The following is a 21,695-nucleotide window of genomic DNA, read 5'->3' on the forward strand; positions in this document are numbered from 1 at the left end:
ACTGTTACAACAGCGAAGTCTTGTAAAGGGTGATTAACTTAAGTAATTTAAGAAGTATTTTTAAACGGAGTGCTTAATACAGAGTAATTAGTGCTACTGTAACTTGATTACAGAGAGAGTGCCTCTTACGTTCCAATGCGCAATGGGTCGCAGTCAAAGGGTTAAATTCCTTCACGCAGAACCTTGTTACCGAAACTTCGCTAAAAAAATTTGTTAAATAACTTCTCCTTCCTCCGAGCGAATCGATGAAAGATAGAACGAAAAGTAAACTCATTTAACTTTAAACGTTTCAACTGTTTTTATAATTCTTCTCAAACATTTAATTATTATTTAGAATCTAATTGTTGATAATTACTGCTTTTCACTAGATAAGATACTACGTATTAAAAATATATTAAGATGCGAGATGGAAAAGATAATTTTAATAGAAAAATTGCGGGGTAGTAAGATATAATTCTATAGAGATTGCAGAGATACTACACATATGTAGAGACACTACACATATGTGGAGATACTATACTGATACAACACATATACTGCTTAGTGTGTTTCAAATCGTATTGTACGTATGTTACATACTGCTATGTTACAATTAAGTATGTTTTAATTTATTGTTACACAAGTTTCTTTACTTAAAAGTTTAGTATGACCAACTGCTATATTGCCACGCGTTATATAATCAAACGCACCGTCATGTACGCTGCATGCGTGTATTTCTCACGCGTTGTTTTCTCATACCCTGCATTTCTCATACGTTGTACAGCCAAGTGTTATGTTACCACGCGTTGTATAATCAACTGTTGTATCCCCACGCGTTATATGACAAAATGTTACATTTTCCACGCGGTGTATTTCTTACGTTGTATGTCGCATATGTTATATGATAAAGTGACATATTACCACACGTATAATCAAGTACTTTATTTTACACGTTGCATAATCAAATGTTATATTTTCCGTTGTATGACAAAGTATATTTTCCACGCGTTGTCATACCTTGTACGACAAAGTATTATATTTTTCGTTGTAGGACAAATCATATTTTGATTGTTGTATCAAAGTATATTAACGCGTTGTACAACAAAGTATATTTTCCACACGATAAAATGATACACGCATTTCACACGCGTTGTATTTCTCACGCGTAATATTTCCCACACGTTGTAGAAGCTTTATAGCAAGTGTTGTATCACAAGGTATTATATTTCAACGCATTAAACCCCCACGCGTTAGATCGTCACGCATCGGGCGATACATGAAGAGTCTACTGTATAAGCTATATAAAGCTAATGATAGAGTATAAGATTGTGGATAACGAATAAAGGTGAATAAATTAACACCTTCCGTTGCATAATTGAATGTCGAGTACGTGAAGATAACATATTTTCCGCATTTCTGTGCAGTGAAGGATGGAGGCCAGCGAGTGGGATCACGCGACCTTGAGGGAAGAGGAATTCGAGCAGCATGCCGTGTATTTGGTACCGGATGTGGCGGCGTCTCCGACCAATACCGATCGTGCGGAGGCTTCCCTGCCCAGAAATTTGGTCCTCAAACCTTCTCAGGCCCTCAACGATGTACGTTCTTCAGCCAAAGAATTGTTTCTTGAGACTTCCTTGGTGAGAGCCGCGATCACGATCACGATTTTCATCCAAGTTACGTCCGGACCCTCCTAACCCTTCCGAAACAATTTCTTCGCAAAGAACCTATACTCAAAATTCCATACCTTTGTTCTTTTTTTGAAATCATGAAAATATAGTATTATACTATTGAAGTATAGAAGTATTAAACTATTGAGTATTGCAATGTTGCCCTTGAAGAGATCACAGAGTGAAATTCGCGGTAATCTCGAACACACACGATTCGGTGAAAGATACTAGATCAAACTTGACCGAGCTACGAAGCTAATTAACTTACCGAGTATGACCTAGAGTCGAAGCGAATCGTTACACTTTCCTCGACGACAAGAATCGAGACCAATAGCCTCGGTCGTTGCACGACCGTGCAAACTGTTCTTTTGCTCGTGTCAAGTTCGAACTACGCAAAACATCGAATCGATCGATCGGAAAAAGGAAAAAGACGGACGGATTGGAAGAGCGGTTCGATTTTGATTGCAACGTAAACTAAGTTTTCTCTTCGACGTCTTCGAGGTATCTTCAGATACCTTGTTGATATTACCTAATACTCGATATTATCTAATTTCCTTCTGTATAATTCCTGGTAAATATTATCAAATCCTCTGAGCGTCCTTCAATATCATCAAATCCTGAATGTCCTCTTAATGTACAAAAGGGTGCTTTCAATGTGATTGAAAATAATTGAATAATCGAATGATCGTCTTTACGATAAACATCGTATCTAATTCAAGTTCGTTTTTCTTCAACGAAAATAGAATACCGGAATAGTTCGAAAATACACCGCGGATAAAATCGTTTATTCGAAGCGAAACATTCTGGTTTCGTCGATTACGTCAAGGACCCGAGTATCAAATTTTGAACGTATTCAAATAACCGCGATACCAAAAAAGTGCAGTATATCTCTAATTAAAATGTCGATCTCGTACGTGTGCACAGGTTATGGGAGTATGGAGTACGAGTTACATTCCCAAGGGAACACGATTTGGTCCTCTGGTGGGTCAAGTGTACACCAAGGACTCGGTACCGGCCGATGCGAACCGAAAATACTTCTGGAGGGTAAGATATTTTTGAATATCGTTAATCTTATCGATGATAGGAAATGAAGATATACAGGGTGACGTATGGACAATACTTATATAGTTGTAGGGATAAAGATATATAAGGATGTAGGGATATAAAGATACAAGGTAATAGAGATATAAAGATACACGAATGTAACAAGAATATAAGAATGTAAGAATATGGGAATACAGGGATATAAAGATATAAGAATATCGGAACCTAAAAACATAGGATTCTGATATAATTACCAATAGTCCAACATCTCAATCGTATAACAGAAACTTGCACGATAGTTAGGTTTAAATCATGTATTAAAGGAAAACTATGAATAGATGAATGGCTATACAAAGTTTTATTAATATTATTTATGTGTGCTGAATCCATTATCGAAGTTATGCCCACATGTTATGGTACGTGCTGTATACACAGTCGGAGGTTAGAAACTGGTTTTAGCCGATCTAGCAAGCCTTAAAGCGAAATCCGCGAAGCCATTGATGCCTCGTAACGAATTGATGAGTTACGATAGAGAGAACTCGGGTTCTCTCTTCGAATCATCCTATTAAATCGTCGATTATTTCCTAGTCGATCGATGCCCGGAATAATATCGAAGATTTAGCACCGCGTGTACCGTATATCCCTGTTCGAACGTCTTCGAATTCGATCTTAGATCGTTTAGATTCGCTCTGCGTAGGATACATTGTTACAACTAAAAATCCGCACGTTTTCTCGAATAGGTATATAAGAACAACGAGCTGTTCTATTACATCGACGGTTACGACGTACAGAAATCGAATTGGATGCGTTATGTAAACCCGGCTTACTCGTCCGAATCGCAGAACCTGATAGCATGCCAGTATAAAGTGAGTGAAAAATCGTATGTCCCTTTTATCTAACTGTTTGATCAGGATCCTCATCTCGATCTCTTTCGCTTTCAGATGAACATTTATTTTTACACGATCAAGACGATATTACCGAACCAAGAGCTGTTGGTATGGTATTGCAGAGAATTCGCGGAGAGGCTCAATTACCCGTTAACCGGCGAACTGATGCTACAAAGAATACGTAAGTATGCGCCATTTTAGTTACGGATATTTCAAAATAGATTTTACGCTTCTTGCGTAACTTTTGTTCAAATCGTTACAATTTGTACACATGTTTATGTTTGAAACATACACTTACTCATATGTGAAAGAATGTGCACTTATTTATGTTTTAAAAACGTGCTTAAATGTTACATAAATCAGTTCTAGAATTCCACTTAAAAGAATTTCAGTATTACGTACAAGAAGTTAACAATTCATAAGATGTTTCAAATTTTTGCAAGAAATATCTTTCAATTTAAAATATCTTCTGAATGTAAGATACTCTAATACCCAAGAACAAAATAAACGTCCACATGTAAATATGCTCAAAGGGTTCAATTTGTTTTCAGGACAACAAGTGCAACAATCCGCGTTGCCAAGTGAAATCCCAGCGACGGTAGAAGCAGTATCGCCTCTGAAGGACTCGTCGATCTACGAAAGACGGTCACAGATGACCCCGACCGACGGTTCCGTCCGATCGGACGAAGGCTATCACTCGAACGGCTATCACGACGAGATCCTGACGCCCCCGGAAGAGAGCAGCGAGTCGGACTCGGAGAACAACTACGTGTTGGACTTCAGCAAGAACGCGAAGGCGTCCGTGTGCAGCAACGAGGTGGTGAAGCAGGACAACGCAGCGGCGAAGAACGAGTACAGAAAGGTGAAGATCAAGATCACGAAGACCTACGGGAACTTCCAGACGTCGAAGGGTCTGGACGGGAGCGGGAAAGACAAGGATCAGGAGCTGGCGAGCCGAGCGGTGACCCCGGAACTGCCTAAGCCGGTGTCTCCCATCATTCTGCAGAAGAACTCTGTTCTGTCTACTGTGAACGAGGAAGAAATAGTGGAGAAAAACCCTAAACCGTTCTACGAGTCCGAGGTCAAGGCTAATTTGCCCAGACCAGCCTATCTGACCAGCCCCAGCAACTCCATCCTCGAGAACATTCTCCTCCGCAGCAGCACTGACAACAACAACAATAACAGCCACAATCATCATCACAATGGGACCCAACAGCATCATCAACACCATCAGATCCATCACCAAACGAACGTGGACTCCGTGACACCCCCGCCATCCAGTCCAACGGAGATGGCCTATTCGTACAAGAAGTCCCATCGTTACGGCAACATCCTGCCCTGCAGTCCTGATTCCAGCTCGAATCTGCCCATGCAGGCGGACACCTGCGTCAATTCCACGAGCGGGAACAGTGCCCTGCCGATGCAAAGCCCGACGAGCAATTTGCATTCGAGCACGGGGAACCTCCACTCTAGTACGGGCAATCTTCATTCCAGCACCGGTCCCAACAACCTTCTGCAATCTCATCCGGGGACCATCCATTCGTCCAGCAACGCGAGCAATCATCATTCCAGCGCGAACGTTCTATCGTCCAGCACGATATTAACGTCCACGAGCAACCTCCACTCGTCGACCACGTCCACCAGCAGCTGTCCGCCGAAGAGGAAGACCAAAAGCCCATCGCCCTCCGCCAATCCCACGGGAGCGTCCACTCCGACGATTCTGTACTCCGGTTCGGCCGCGTGTCAGATAGAATCGAGCACGGTGTATCCGAACTCCGGTGCGAGCAGCAATCAGAGCGTGTCACCGATTTCGCCGATTCAATCGCCTTCGTCTTACCCGTACGGGATTTATCATCAGAACGGATCGTTGCACCACAATGTGGCGCCGTTATCCATCAACTGCACCGCCTATTCGCCGACTCCTAGCGGAAACGTGGTCTACGAGAGGACGGACGGAAGAAGGCTGGAGGCTGCCACCAGCAGTCATCAACTACCCACATCGTCCACGATGCAGATCGACACCAATCAGTCGTTGATCGCTGGCACGCACAACCTCCACCTGGGTCATCATCCGGGTCTGACCATACATGCCAACTCCTCCTCGCTGAATCGATATTCGCCCGCCAGCTCCTTGTCCCCGGACGATCACGGCTGCTCCCAAAGTGGATCCCTCAGTCCAAACTCCCAAGGATCGAGGGGATACAGGTCGTTACCCTACCCGTTGAAGAAGAAAGACGGGAAAATGCATTACGAGTGCAACGTATGCTGCAAAACGTTTGGCCAGCTGTCGAACCTCAAGGTACACCTAAGGACTCATTCCGGTGAGAGACCGTTCAAGTGTAACGTTTGCACCAAGAGCTTCACTCAGCTGGCACACCTGCAGAAGCATCACCTCGTGCACACTGGTGAGTAAATTGGGTCAATTTGTTACCCAGTTTGTAAAAACCTTGCGAATTAGGGACAGGGCGCGATTAGTGCAAACGATATAGTATGGCCGTAAATTAAAGTGTCAAATGATGTCATCTTCTGATGCACGCATGTCTACGTTCACCTTACACTTTCAAACTTGATCGTGTAATATTATACTCTGACGATTTTATAGAAGCATAGATGTGTGTTTAATGAATTAGGTTAGGTTTTCTTAGGCTTTCTATAGACTCTATAGTTAAAGATTCCTCAAGTCTTTAGAACATACGCTCTCATAAGCTTCAGCTCAGATCGCCTTAAGATCTAAACTCTTCCTACACCCATAATCTTTCAAGATCATACATTTCCTTAAAACCTAATGTCTTCAGACCTTCATCTCTACCACATACTTTCAATATTTCAGTTTCATATAATACTATATTTTATTGGTTTCACGACCACGCTAGATCACCTATCCTTAAAAATCACCAAAAAAATTTTTAAATTCCTTTCTATCGATAGACAAGAGATCCCTAATTTTATCGAGAAAAACAATGATCCGCAGGCGAAAAACCACATCAATGCGAGATCTGTAAGAAGAGGTTCAGCTCGACGTCGAACTTGAAAACCCATCTCCGATTGCACTCCGGTCAAAAGCCGTACGCCTGTGATCTTTGTCCCGCAAAGTTCACACAATTCGTTCATCTGAAGTTGCACAAAAGACTGCACACGAACGAAAGGCCGTACACCTGTCAGGGCTGCGACAAGAAGTACATCAGCGCGAGTGGCCTTAGAACTCATTGGAAGACGACCAGTTGCAGACCAAATAACATCGAAGATGAGCTGGCCCTTGCAGCGGCCGTGGGTTCGCCGACGTACTACGAATATGGTGGCCCCGACATGAATGTTGGTAAGAAATAATTCTTTATTAATAACATTTTAATTGCATTTTTATTTTAACTTGACAATGTCTATATGTAACGTTGTAATTGGAATGTTGAATATTTTTATCTTATTTAATTTTAATGGGATTATCTAGGGAAGAAAAAGTAGACAAATGAATGTACTGTCTAATAGTAAATACGCAAGTTTTCAAATTTCAAGATGTATGTAGTCTGATGCCTTAGTTTAGACCCTCAGTGTAAATTGAAAGTACAAATTTCCAAGCTACTTTTCAAATCTTCAGATGTTCAAAACTGTAGATATCTGAATGTACATTGCTAGAGCTAAATTGACATAGCCCTAAATTGTCAGAAGTCCAAACTTCTCAAACTTATCAAAAAAAATTATCAAACTTTCAACTTCACACATCCTCAAGGAATTCTAAGGATCTAAAATCTTAAATCTAGAAAACCTAAAAATCCTGAATGTTCAAATTCCCAAATTTCCAAATCTCCAGCTCCCCAGAGTGATCTCCTGATCTCCAGAACCACAGATCTGAAAATTTCCGCTTTCCAAATCTCCAACACCCCAGAGAGCTGCCTCCAGATCTCCGAAACCATAGATCTGAAAATTTCCACTGTCCAAATCTCCAACTCCCCAAAGAGCTATGTCTCCTAATCTCCAAAACCACAGATCTGAAAATTTCCAAATCTCCAACTCCTCAGAGAGCTATGTCTCCTGATCTCCAAAACCACAGACCTGAAAATCCCCAAATCTAAATTTGAAATGGGAAAAATTTGAAATAGCTCGAGTTACTTGAATAAACCTGTATACAAGGCGCGTCGAGTAATCGATCGTCGCGAAGACGGAGAAAGTCTAAGCTTAAAGGAGATCGTTCTTTCGTATTTTTCTAGGGAATATGCCGAAAGAGTGCGAGCTGGAGCACATCGAGAACTACGAAAGGCACGGATCGGCACACGGTCCGCACTCCACGTCCCTCCACAATCTGGAGAACTCTGTGGGACGGCCAAGCGTCATAGAGACCTCCCAGCCTCACATAATCGAGTGCACCTAAGAACGGGGGTATGAGCCCTTTTGCTCAAGCGCAAAATCCAGCCGTGGAATAGTAAACGAGTTGCTCGCGACACACGAGAAACCGACCTGGTGTTTTTAATCCTCGCGAACGTGGCGACCGGTAATAACGCGCTTCCGTTCACGGTAACCGAGGGAATCATTTCGACAAAAACCTATTTTTCGTTTCATTCGTCGCAAGCAGCGTGTATAAAATGATAATTGTATAAAGTAAGGGAAACGCGATGATCGCGATCGTACGATCGCGTAAACGTGAGTGAGATTTACGTGCAACAAGTAAATTCGGAGGTTGTTGATAAATGATATTGTTGCTTGGTTATTGTTATACGCGAAGGAATTCAAGCTTTTTTAATGGACAAACTTGGGAAGCTGGCTGATTTTTTTAATTGATCGTTACACGTCGATCGTGAACGCGAACAAGTTCGATTTCTCTTACGAGGTTGGACGAATCGACGAGGTTCCAGCTAAGAGGCAGAAAACGGAGAGAAAGAGAGAAAAAAGTTCCTTCCTTGTAAATACTCGTTTCTATATTTTTTCTAATAGTAGCGCCACCAACGAACACGAATCTAAAAAACGAGAGAAACGTTGAAGAGTTAAACGAACGGAAAAGGGACGAAACGAAATAGGATTAGTGTGTCTCGAGTCGTCACACGCTGTCATTTTCGGATCGAGTCGAGAGAAAACGAGCAACCGAAAAGTCGTTCGAGCTTCTCGATTATCCTTCCACGGTTCATCCTGGAACGATGCTTAGAAAAATGGTACCGTGCACGAACGCGTCGCTTTTCATCACAAATTAATACTTCCATTAAATACTTCCAAACTTCGATCCTTTCATAACTTGATACTCTAAAAAATGGCAACCTGTCATTTCACACTATAGCAATACTTAATTTTAAATATTTGAAAAGAGTAAAGGGAGTATGGAGCACTGGTGCAAAATATAAACGTGGCAATATAACGAGACTATTTCAAATTTCCACCGCGAAATTATCCATTGAATGGTTAAAATAATGTCTAGGGAATTCGAATTCTGATCGAGCATCGAATTCGAATTTCGGATACTTGAGAAGTAAAAACAAATATCGGAAGCTGTTCCGATGATAATGAACAGACACGTTTGCTTCTTCCCCGCGCATGACGGTACCATTTTCTACGCGTTCGAGCCTGGGAAGTTAAAAGTGAATAAATAAAGAAAAAATATATAGCAAGGCGGACTCTGTCGGCACCCGCCAGCAAATTCGAGAATGCGCGCGCGAAGAACAAATACGAGAAAGACGCGACGATCGAACGAACAACCAGTGACGACACGACTGCAACTATACGAGACCTGTACCTGTATATACTAACATTACTATTAATTATTCGATAATTTAAAAGGTATATATATATATAATATATATATAAGGAGCTCTAATTTATGAATATCTTTATATATGTATATGTATAAAAACAAGAAAAAAAGAACAAAAAAAAGAAGAAGAAGAATTAAATCGTCGTCGATTGGCGAGAAAAACGGTAGGCTGCGCTCTACACGGTAATATTTTTTTTTTGTTTTTTAATAGAACACGAGACTTCTTCGAGAGTCGAGTGATTTATTATACGCGTACTATAATAATGTTACGAACAAGAAGAGAAAAAGAATTTTCGGTGATCGAGTATCTATATTTATATTTATACACGTTCGTATACACACATATGGTGGGCGTGAAAAGTATTCGTGCAACGATCGATCTTCGTAGAATCATAATTTGTTACTTTTTGTAGAACTTGTGTCTTTGGAAATTTTTACAGTGACCGTGTGGAAAATCTAATTTTGTGAAATTAGTGGAAATTTGAAAATTGATAAAAAATCTATATAATTGCTTAATGATAAATTTTTAAGTTAAACAGGTGACTAGAATATTTTTAAAACTTTTGGATTTCTTTTATGGGTTTCCATGAATTTTCGTTTAAAGCTATAGAAATTTCCAAAAATACGAATTCGATAAAATGAGAGTAATCGATTACTGTGCGAACACTTTCTGCCCCCGCCGTATATAGATATAAGATAATATACATATATATATTTTTTAGGCATCCTTTTGCCGTGGAATTTTCGAAATGGAAAAGCATAGTCTGTCGATCCACGCGAACGAATCGTTTTAATTTTCCATTTTCTCTTTTCTCCACCGTTCTGGAGCGACCCCCTCCCCTTTCTCGGCGCTATTCTTCTCGTTTCTATCGATCGTTTCGAACTTACGGTTTCTTTTCTCCGGTTGCAGACGTTTACAACCGTCGTTGCAGCGAGAAGCGTCGAAGAAACAAGTCTTATCGCGATCGCGCACAAAAAAAGACTCACCGTGACGTTAAATGATAACGTGCAATCGTTTAATTATCGTTTCGTGTCATCGATGGCAATAACGATCGATGGTGAAACGTGGCGCGACGGAAACGCACTATTTTTGTAAGAATTCGCTTTGTACGATCGAGACCGATGACGCATCGTCTGCGTCTCGCTATTTATTGTCCGTATTATCTGTATGATAAAAGACATGACGTGTCACGTACGTCATATGCTACGACAGCATGAAGTAACTTCAGCACGTATCACTTACATAAACAGATGAAGTATTTTATACGTCTTCTGTTACCTGTATGAAGAAATGACCTAATACGTCATGAGACGACGCACCTTATGCGTCATATGCTCATTACTTGAAAGAGTACATGACGCACCTTATGCGTCGTACGTTACTTAAAGGGGAAAATCTATAGGACACACCTTATGCGTCATATGCTATTCATACGAAAGAATACATGACGCACCATATGCGTCATATGCTATTCATAAGGAAAAGTACACGACGCACCTTATGTGTCATATGCTATTCATACGAAAGAGTACATGACGCACCTTATGTGTTACATGCTATTCATATGAAAAAGTACATGACGCACCTCATGCGTCATATGTTACTTAAAAGGGAAAATGTACAAGACGCACCATATGCGTCATATGCTATTCATACGAAAGAGTACATGACGCACCTTACGTGTTACATGCTATTCATATGAAAGAGTACATGACGCACCTCATGCGTCGTACGTTACTTAAAGGGGAAAAAGTACAAGACACACCATATGCGTCATATGCTATTTATACGAAAGAGTACATGACGCACCTTATGTGTTACATGCTATTCATATGAAAGAGTACATGACGCACCTCATGCGTCGTACGTTACTTAAAGTGGAAAATATACAGGACGCACCTTATGCATTATATGCTATTCATACGAGAGTACATGACGCACCACGTGTGTCCCATAAAGAATTTAATCAGTACTCGAAGAAATATTAAATTATAGAAACCGTTCACTTTGAGGTGAATGAATTTTTTTGAAATAATTAATTTTGAAGACCAAGGTTTTCAATGAAAAAGAGAATTGTTACGATAGGAATATCGGTCTCGAACGAATGGAGCGTCGATTCTCAACGTCCCGTGTATAAATTAAAAAGGTGAAGGCTCAGGCGTGATTTTCATTGGGAACAAATCAAAAAGCGCACACTAACAACGGGAACATCGGGTAAAGAATTCGATCAGAACGCGGGAGAACAAGGGAGATAAATCTAGTCAAAAGGATACTAATTACAATATCCACCCGAGCCTTCGATTTGCGCCTCGTTTCAACGCGATCGTTATCGTACCCTTATATTAAGTTTATGGAACAGGTCGTTTTCTTATCGAGCTGATTTAACGATCATTCGTGAAATTTTTCAACGACGCCTGTCCTTTGTTCATCGAATGCGGGGAAAGAAAATACTGATCACCAATCGATGATGGTTAAAATCACTGTCATCATAGATTAAGAAATTGAACAAAAAATTCGAACGTACTAATCGGAGCTGTGACAATGGGGACACCATTGACTCGATTTCGTTTCTTTATTCCGTAATCTCTTCCATCGATCAAAATTTTGTTCACTAGGTACTTCCATTAAGTTTTAAGTATCGACGAGTTGTCACAATGAGAAAGCGCAGCCTACCATTAAAATGCGAAACGACAAGATCGTGAGTCGATCAGCGATTCGCAGTGTTTTCACATGAAACTTGATGCGTTTGTTACTCTATGAGTTTCTTTCTTTCTTTAACGGGACAAGTAACCCAGTATTCACAGCGTAGTCTCGCTATATGGCCCTAGGTGGACCACAAAAGAATTGTGCAAAAGATGTACCTCGAAGCCGAGAAAATTGATCAATTTCAAAATTCATACGATGAAAATTTAATATTACAATTTCTAACTTTGCAAATTTAGCAATACTGAATTTCTAGGAAAATAAAAATTAAGTTCTTGCATTATTAACTGAATGCTGCACACTGAATTATGATCTGAAATCTAGTGTCCCGCAACGAACGCGTTAAGTAGCGTGTCAAGACTGCGATCGCTAATCGATAATGATGATAGCACATTGCTAAGTATCGCAGACTGATATACGCACGGTTAGCATAAAAACAGAGAACAAAACGGAAACAACAAAAGAAAATTACGTGCATCGCGATACGATTCCAAGAGCGAACAGGATCCGGATAAACGGGAATACGAGAAGAAACAAAAAAGGTCGGAAAGCACAGAGCACGTTCGAGAAACATTAGCATTCCGAACTTCCTCCTTTCACAACGCCTCTTCAATTTCGAACTGAAACAAAATACAGGAAACAGAAATCCAAAGGTTCCATGTCCACCGATCCATCTATCCGTTTTAGCTTTGGAACGTAACAAGTTCGATGGTTCCTGCAAACACGTCATGGTGCTCGTCGTAAAAGATCCTTCAGAGGAACTGATTTTTCTTTATAGTTCTCTTCCGATTTCCTTTCAACCTTTTATCCCCCTCTCAGGGGTCCATTTTTACCTTGAATCGATACTTCGACCGCGTAACTTTAAGGCAGCTTTAAAAGGAAATTAAGTCGAACAAGGTACCGATTCGCAAGGCCTTTTTACTTCTCATTTGTTTGTTTTTTCGCGATAACACGTTGACAGAGGAAACAGGCAACGCGGAGGACTCGGGCATACTACCGAATAATTGGGCCAAAAGATTTTCACGGTTCAAGTATAGGTACGCTATAATAGCGGTTCATTGGTCGATTAGAGATGTGCGCAGGACGCTCAAGACCATGTATCTGACCGTGGGTCAACGTCGTGGAAGGTGTTACCTTTGATTCCCCGACGTTGACTTCCGGTTGCGAACTTAAGCCTGCACGAGTGATTAGGCAGAGAAACGCCATTGGAAACGAGCACTTGATTTTCTATATTTTTATTTGCATTTGGGGCCAAATTAGGTTTGCATACTTTATTTTGGATAACACCTTGGCATTTTGATGGCCTTGGAATATTTTATCGAGGGTCTTTCTTAATGGACTGGCTTTAATTTCAGAGATATTTGGGAAAATACAAAAACGCACAGGAATGAAACATTTTGTCAAAGCCACATTTTGATTAATTCTGCTTACGTATATAGTCTTCAAGATAGACTTTGGTTAAATTTATGAAACTCGTATACACATTGCATATGTTATTTCATATATGGTTTATTTCTTTTTAATACCCTTGTACAATATATTGAAGTATACTACATTTCAGCATATCACCATTTTGACCACGTCACTCATGGTAAATGTACAAAATATCACATTGAAATATAGCATACTTCAGTGTGTCGTATCAAAGATACTTAAAAGAAGAAATCAATGACTATAAAATAACAGAATATGCCAATCAAATTTTTTTGCGAATATCTTTGAAGACCCAAAAGCCTCTCAATATGCACAAAGAATGCTCTTAATAATATATTTCAAGGTCACTGAAATTAGGTGTCTCTACTATGCATAATTACCTTACTTTATGTACAGTTACGAGTAGTTAGAGTAAAATGGCGATGAAAACGGCATCGGAAGACCAAATACTCTGAACATTTTAGTGTAAAAGGTTTTTATATCCACGATTATACCAGGAACCAATTTTCTGATTCCTATGCAAGTTTTCTTTCTTGTCTGGTATACTTCCATATTCAAAACACGTCCACAGCGGAAGAACCCGCATGTCCGTAATCAACTCTCTGGTTTACATTTTTAACGCTTGCTCAGATCCGGGTTACATAATTGTTTATATTTTAGAAACTGAATTATTCCACGCAGGAAAGAAACTGTATATGAATCTAGTAGCTGGTTCTTGAAATAATGATAGTGATTAACCCTTCAAGGGTTACAATTTTATAGTAACATTATTCTAAAGTCTGATAAAAATCAACAGCTAAATATCTAAACAGATAGTATAAACAAGACAACCTTAGATTCAAAGAATCACTTTGTCTAATTTCGATCAAACACATCTTCCATCTCAGCTATTTTTTGTTCATACTTTTCTTCAGAAAGAACTAAATCAGACTTAATTTAAATCGAAACATTGTTTACTTCACTCATGATTGACCTGGGCAGCGTTTGACCAGTTGTTCTAAAGTCTGGAACGAGAAACCAATCTGTATAAAACTGAACGCTGTTGATCACTTACTGGTCCCTCCACTTATATAATTATGGGATTTTCATTCTCACGATTGATCGTAAATAGAAAGATGAAAGTTATGAAGATTTGAATCGCGTTAAATTTGAGTTGTGTCGAATTTGGTCGTGGTAACTCTAGATTAAGTCGAATTTGGATCGCATCGAGTTTAGATAATGTCGAATTCAAATCGTATTAAATTTGAATCGAGTCGAAATTAAATTGCGTCGAATTTGGATCGAGTCAAATTTGAATCGAGTCGAAATTAAATTGCGTCGAATTTGGATCGAGTCAAATTTGAATCAAGTCGAATTAAATTGCGTCGAATTTGGATCGAGTCAAATTTGAATCGAGTCGAAATTAAATCGCGTCGAATTTGGATCGAGTCAAATTTGAATCGAGTCGAAATTAAATTGCGTCGAATTTGGATTGAGTCGAAATTAAATTGCGTCGAATTTGGATCGAGTCGAAATTAAATTGCGTCGAATTTGGATCGAGTCAAATTTGAATCGAGTCGAAATTAAATTGCGTCGAATTTGGATCGAGTCAAATTTGAATCGAGTCGAAATTAAATTGCGTCGAATTTGGATCGAGTCAAATTTGAATCGAGTCGAAATTAAATTGCGTCGAATTTGGATCGAGTCAAATTTGAATCGAGTCGAAATTAAATTGCGTCGAATTTGGATCGAGTCGAAATTAAATTGCGTCGAATTTGGATCGAGTCGAAATTAAATTGCGTCGAATTTGGATCGAGTCAAATTTGAATCAAGTCGAATTAAATCGCGTCGAATTTGGATCGAGTCAAATTTGAATCAAGTCGAAATTAAATCGCGTCGAATTTGGATCGAGTCAAATTTGAATTAAGTCGAATTAAATCGCGTCGAATTTGGATCGAGTCGAAATTAAATTGCGTCGAATTTGGATCGAGTCAAATTTGAATCAGTCGAAATTAAATCGCGTCGAATTTGGATCGAGTCAAATTTGAACCACATCAAATTTGAACGATATTAAATTTATAATGCATCAAATTTAAATCGTACCAAACTTAAGTCACATCAAATGTGAACCTTATTGAACTGCACCATGTCAAATTTGAATCTCATCGAATTGAACCATGTCGACTATGAACAGCATCGAACATAATGAAGTTAAAGAACTGCGTCGAACCGTATATCCATTTGTTTCACTTGATGTTTGACTCTGAGAGCCTGTACAGAATATACCTCGTGAACAAAAGCAGTTTCACATAGAACAAGGAACCAGTGTATTTTCTTACAAGTTTCAAGCCGAAGATAAAAGAAGCATAGGTAATGGAGGTTTCCAATGGCGTTTCGTCGATTATTATTCCGTGTATTGCCTCGATTTCCTGCGTTGCCTGCATTAAACGCACTATTATACATAACGGAGTGAACAAGGGAAAAAGATAAAACGAAAGAGTGAGAGTGAACGAGTGAATGAGCGAATGAGCGTGACGAACCTAGTATTGTAAGATTTAAATTGTGAAAAACATAAAAAAAATGAGAGAAAGAGAGAAAGAGAAGATGAAGAGGGACGAGAAACGGTATGGAGAAACTAAAGAGAAGATCGTGTAAATACGCTAAGAAAGTAGAATGATCGAAGGAAACAAGCGATTTAACCGCCTCGACAACACAAGACAAGCAATATTTAGTTCTTACCGTCTCGTAAAAATAATGAAAGAATAAAAAAATGAAACGATAACTCCAACTGTACTTGTACACAACAGACACGTGTACACGGCTCGTACGTATTTAAACGACTATAAATTAAATGTTAATTATCCTTACACTTCGTATAATATAGTAAAATTGTTACGCATTTATTATCATTACAATTATTGAATAGGTAATGCTCAATTAGCATTTGTTTCTTAAAATAAAGAATAAATATATGGCTGTTGGATATTTATATGCACGTATCATCTACCTATGTCATTTGCATCTCCCTTTTCTTATTTTTCTTTAGGTCACTTCCATGAAGCTGGTATATTTCTCTAAACTATTTTACAAGAGAATCTGAAAAATAATTTTAATACCTTTTCGTTTTTTCCTCAAACGTAAAAGCAAGTTATGGACAATTTTACCAATAATATAACGAGAATATTTCGACATTTTCTCCGACATCGTCGTTTAATAAACAGTTTTATCGTCATTTAACAGCGATAGTGCTCGTCCGTTTCATCCGCGAACATGTACTATCAACCCTCCAATAACGGAACTTGACGCAGCAAATGGATTTTCGTAAAAAATAACAGTTTAAAAGGTGAAAAAAAGAAGATTGAAGGATTAAATTCGCAGTATTTGTCCAATTTGCTTGAACGACGATCAAAAATAAGAAAAGAGGTTCCTTCAAACAGGAAGGAAGTCCAAGGATATGTTTCAACTCATAAGGCGAGGTATATCGTTTTCAACCTTTTATTGTAAATTGATCTACAATCACCATATCCTGGTTCATCGTCGTTACATCTTCGTCGTTATAAATAGGAAATCGTTACAACAGCACTATTGCTCGATCATCATAGTGTGTGTGTATGTACGTATGTGTCCGTGTGTATGTGTACATGTTTGCAATATAACTCTGTTTCATTTCTCGCAAGTATCAAGTTATTCGTAAAAGTTCATCACTTCAACATCTCTTACTGTACAATCCTATTTGAAGTGGCTTCGTAAAAACAACAAAAAAAAGACGTATCCCACGACGTTCGTGGATGTATTTTTTTTGCCTTTTCTTTTTTGTGGAAAACGGAACAAAAATATGGGGACCAGGGAAGTAAGCTACCTAACTTACGAGTAACACTTTGTTTTTGTTTTGCACTTGCCTCGTCATTCCTCCGGCTTAGAAGAATGCATAAAATGTTTTTTTTGTCTCGCGTACACGTCGAAGATAATATACATTCCTATATTAATTAGAAAAATAATACAGATTTTTGCCTTGTTAATGGAAACAATTAGCTATACATATATATATTTATAATGTATACCACATAGTTTAATGCGGGTATGGACATTTGAGTATGTTGTCACAGCTAACCAAGTCCCTGAAAACAATTTTAAGAAAAGTCTTTCATCTCCTAGAAAAATTACACGTTTCTAATTGTTATCTAGCACAGTATTGTTTGAGAGTTTGCTTCGTAATCACGATCAACGCAAACGCAAATTATAGGGCGGCAGTTTGTATATCTTGTATTAAAAATATTCTACCACGACAACGCACCATTTAAAAGAAAAGAATAAAATCACAGTTCCAAAATTTCTCACTCATCAAACTAACTTCGGACATCTGTATGAAAATATAGGAACGAGGTAGCGAAAATAATTCAATCTCTTATACGCACTCTTATTCTTGGAAAATAATAAATTGTTAACTAAAATGAAGCGCAAAAACATGGAATTCATTGTAACGTCTGGCTCTTATTGGAAATGAAACATTTAAAAAAGCCATAAACGCTAAATCACAAACACAGAAATACCATTCCAAACACTAAATACATAATTAATTACAATATTTTTATAATAGTAAATATGTTGTGTCGACAAAGTAAAATGTAAACTTAGAATAATTATCGTTTGAACATTAATTGACAAAGAATAATGAGGATGTGAAATGTCCTACCTTATCAAGGTACAGGACTGTCTGTTCCACTTCCACTATTGGTCCCAGCTTCTGTTTTCGTTGCGGTCACTCTGTCACCACGCTTGGAACTCTTCGACAAGGATGCAACTTCTTTCAATAAACTGGAGATCTTCAGCTGCATCGTTGAGATTTTCGCTTCGTATTCCTTTTCCGTCGCTTTCATCTTGTTACGCAGTTCCGTCTCCGATGTGAAGTTTTTCGCCTTTAATTCTGTAATCTGTGAGCAGAGACAATTGTACTTGAATTATCTCTATGCTTTAAAATTTAACTGGTGCATCAACAAATACATACCTGCCTATCCTTAGCTAGCAATTGTCCATCCTTGATGGTGATTTGTTTTTGGAGATGAGCTATCTTTTCTTTGAGTTGTGTAACTGCTACTACGTGATCCGAACTGTTAGGATCATGTGGATCATGAACACCAACCATCCGAGCTGCTTTCACCGGGGTAGGACCATTCGAATCTCCGCTTTCAGACTGAGGTGGCAGCTTTGTAACATCTACTCTGTGTGGTCTCTTATTATGACCTTTCAACCTGAAGCAAAACAAATAGAATAAGTATAAATATTCTTTTAGATATTTACCTGTAAAACATTACCATGTTATGATATATGGAAGAGTTACTGAAACTGTGATGAACACGATTAAAACTACTAAGCACAAAGTTACCTTGTGAGAGTATGTATTTGGAATAATTACTTTTGTTCTTTGTGCTTCGCTGCCCGTTGCTGTGCCAGTTTCAAATGTGCCCTTCTCTCTGCATCTGACTGTTTTGTTTTTGCCAATGCTCGTTTGTATGACAGTGTACACAGCCAACATAATAACTTTCCGTCAACCTTTAATTATTCAATAACAGTGTATCATCTTAAAGTACTTATAAAAGAGCAATTGGAATATATAAATAAAGTTAAAAATATATTGTTACTTTTTTGTCTTCATCCTGTCTGTCAAAGGCACACTTCTGTTTGCATTGCTCACAAGTTACCGGCGGCCCATAACGTTTTTCAGAATTCGTACATCGTTGACATTTGCTGCCAATGAATGCAGCTATGGTATTGCAATATTCACAGGCCGATGGCTTACCATAAGCTTTCACATTTTGCTCACATTTTTTACATATGGTGCTTGTATTTCCTTTTCTGTAAAAGAGAACAGAATTATTTTATATAACATGTCCAAACTATATCAAATATGAAGAAATATATATGCTTACATCGTTTGTTGGAATTCTGACCTACAATATGTACATTTCACTACAGGAAATGCACCTCTGCATTCCTAAATGAGCAACATAACGTAGTAAAAGTTGATTAAAAAACACATACAAGGATACAAATTTATAATGTACATATTTACATTTAGCCAGTTTTAATGTTTATGCACTATTCATGCTTTCGCACAAAACACACAATACTGTAAGAAAAAAGTGTTTATTACCATTAAAAGAAAGGCTTTCTCGAAATTGATAATAATTTATTCAATTGGTAGGAACTGGTTGAAACAACAATTTATCTATTGTACTAAATACAATCATTTAAATTAATTTCTCCAGACTTTTGCAATATGAACGTACAAGAAACGCACATTTGAATTAAAAGTTCTATTATTAGCATCCTATCTCGCGAACACGGAAAGTGACGCTCGTTTGTCGCGCGTAGAAATTCGGGAAAGACACGAAATCCCGTGACGATACCTTGCACAATTGTTGTCCCGGGGAAAGTTCCTCGAAAGGATGCCTCGAAAAGCATCTGGAACACGCGAAAAGAGCTTGCACATTGTTCGCGCTCATCCTCGAACAGCGGATTCGTGTTTGGCCTCGGTGTTCCAAAACCGTACGTCACCAACGATAAAACCAATTCGTAAACGCGACGACGTACGGGCTAAGTTTCACTTTCACTGTTTTCCTAATGGTATCCCCGAACAAAAAAAAACGTAAAATTCAACACGATGTCACTTAAGATTACAAATCCTTACATGTTTTTTCCTACGACATTTCACGCGACTGACGCGATTGTTTTGCGTACATAACCGCGTCACTTTACCCGTTCACTGCACCGGTTGTTGATTTGAGACGGCCATCTGACTTCTTACTGCGTTTTTACCAGTTCACAGTCCCTGTTAGATGTCGCTTCATTATGCACCCCCTTACAAAATACCATGTAAACCAATCATTATTTTTCTAACCAAAAGATTCGACTAACAATTGGTTAAATCGCTTTCAACGTGTTCTTAAAGTCTAGGTTAAAGTGGACGCGTATACTAGCGCCAGGATATTGTAATAGTAGGAAAAACTACTGCTATTTAAATATTAGCTCAACCCTATCAATTGCTCAATTGTATTCATTTATATTTGATAGTGGACACATGAATCTTTATTCTATTACGAAATTGTCCCAAAATTTTTCTACGATTCTCCCAAAGATTAGGATTCCCCCACACTTTCTCAGGATTCTCCTAAGTTTTCCCTAGGATCTTGTGTCTAGCTTTTCAAACACGCTTCAAACATAAATATAACCTAAACTCATAACAACGTGGTGGTTGACACGTATTTGTTTAAAACTTGGAAAGAATTAAGAAATGAGAGTAAGGAGGAAATCAGAAGGGAAACGACGGCAAGAAAAGGAAAGAGCTTTATACGTTCGTCTGCCGCATACAATACGTAAAGAGGAAGATGTCGCGAAATTATTTACAGGCGATTTTAGAGTTAATCTTCCTCGACAAAGTAGCAGGCATTGCTATGTGATATTCTCTGATGTTGAAGAAAAATTGAGAAATTTAAAAGCAGCACAAAACAGTGTGATAAATGGGAAACATGTTATAGTTGCTCCTGCAATTATTAAGGATAAGAAGGATAGAATTAGTAAGAAGAAAATTGTTATACCTGAAATAAAAGATGATCCAAAAGTAACAAGAATGTAAGTATTTTGACAACTTTCATCCTTAATGGAACATTTATTTGAAATAATTACGTTAAACATGCTATTTTTTCGATAGCCTTTTCGTTTCAAACATTAATCTCGAAACAAAACCCGAAGAAATAAAGGCAGCTATTCCAGGATGTCTGACTGTGAAAATATTGAAACCATATTCAAAAAAGTCTAAGTATTTATCATACTGTCATGTAACATTGAAATTTGTTATGAATAAAATTTTAAGGTATATTGTATATTATATTCTATTTAGGGCTGCAATTGTTAAAATGGAAAGTGCACGAACAGCAGCAGAGTATTTGCAGAAGATACGAAGTAGGCCAATTGTTGGAGGACGTAGATTAAGATTAAATCCTGATACTAGACATAGGAAAAAGCAATCAAAAGGACTTAAAATCTATGATGGTGAAACAGAAATACCTATGCAGAAAAGCACTTCAAGGGAAAATAACAAACCTTTAGATCATATCGTACTTGAAAACAAAACTTCGAGTTGAGTGTTTTATTATGACTTGCAATTACATATGTTAAATTCCATTATTTATATAATATTCAATGTATATAATGACAACCAGATCTTTGTAAATAAAAATAAAGTCATAAGGAGTAAAAATTAGGAAACTGTT

General features: G+C 38.3%; 3 protein-coding genes across 15 annotated transcripts in view; 2 read left to right on the plus strand and 1 right to left on the minus strand.

Moving 5' to 3' along the window:
• Blimp-1 (PR domain zinc finger protein 1) overlaps positions 1-16,414 on the plus strand; it is a 48,683-nt gene extending 32,269 nt beyond the window's left edge. For 3 of the 4 annotated variants that reach the window (XM_076541988.1, XM_012282354.2, XM_076541989.1), the window contains 7 exons: positions 1,404-1,616; positions 2,571-2,690; positions 3,431-3,556; positions 3,632-3,758; positions 4,129-5,982; positions 6,549-6,893; positions 7,780-16,414. In XM_076541988.1, the coding sequence (XP_076398103.1) occupies positions 1,410-1,616; positions 2,571-2,690; positions 3,431-3,556; positions 3,632-3,758; positions 4,129-5,982; positions 6,549-6,893; positions 7,780-7,940 (2,940 nt within the window). In that variant the 5' untranslated portion in view covers positions 1,404-1,409 and the 3' untranslated portion in view covers positions 7,941-16,414. The remainder of the gene's footprint in view (positions 1-1,403; positions 1,617-2,570; positions 2,691-3,430; positions 3,557-3,631; positions 3,759-4,128; positions 5,983-6,548; positions 6,894-7,779) is intronic. The other variant, XM_076541990.1, reaches the window with a different exon arrangement.
• Positions 1-20,253, minus strand: part of LOC100877269 (protein FAM76A) — an 81,137-nt gene extending 60,884 nt beyond the window's left edge. For 2 of the 10 annotated variants that reach the window (XM_076542000.1, XM_076541998.1), the window contains exons 1-6: positions 19,833-20,219; positions 19,353-19,417; positions 19,065-19,278; positions 18,839-18,975; positions 18,431-18,674; positions 18,119-18,356 (exon numbers count right to left, since the gene is read on the minus strand). In XM_076542000.1, the coding sequence (XP_076398115.1) occupies positions 18,123-18,356; positions 18,431-18,674; positions 18,839-18,975; positions 19,065-19,278; positions 19,353-19,417; positions 19,833-19,928 (990 nt within the window). In that variant the 5' untranslated portion in view covers positions 19,929-20,219 and the 3' untranslated portion in view covers positions 18,119-18,122. Of the gene's footprint in view, positions 1-16,904; positions 18,357-18,430; positions 18,675-18,838; positions 18,976-19,064; positions 19,279-19,352; positions 19,418-19,576; positions 19,779-19,832 lie in introns of those variants that run through there. The other 8 variants (XR_013041547.1, XR_013041546.1, XM_076541999.1 and 5 more) reach the window with 8 other exon arrangements.
• A 128-nt stretch (positions 20,254-20,381) lies between these two features.
• On the plus strand, positions 20,382-21,682 carry LOC100878502 (uncharacterized). The gene is made up of 3 exons (XM_003699160.3): positions 20,382-21,054; positions 21,134-21,241; positions 21,323-21,682. The coding sequence occupies exons 1-3, from the start codon at positions 20,717-20,719 to the stop codon at positions 21,564-21,566; spliced, it is 690 nt and encodes a 229-aa protein (XP_003699208.2). The 5' UTR covers positions 20,382-20,716; the 3' UTR covers positions 21,567-21,682.
• Positions 21,683-21,695: the final 13 nt, after the last annotated feature.

The sequence above is a fragment of the Megachile rotundata genome, chromosome 2 (genome assembly GCF_050947335.1).
Source record: "Megachile rotundata isolate GNS110a chromosome 2, iyMegRotu1, whole genome shotgun sequence".
NCBI lineage: Eukaryota > Metazoa > Arthropoda > Insecta > Hymenoptera > Megachilidae > Megachile > Megachile rotundata.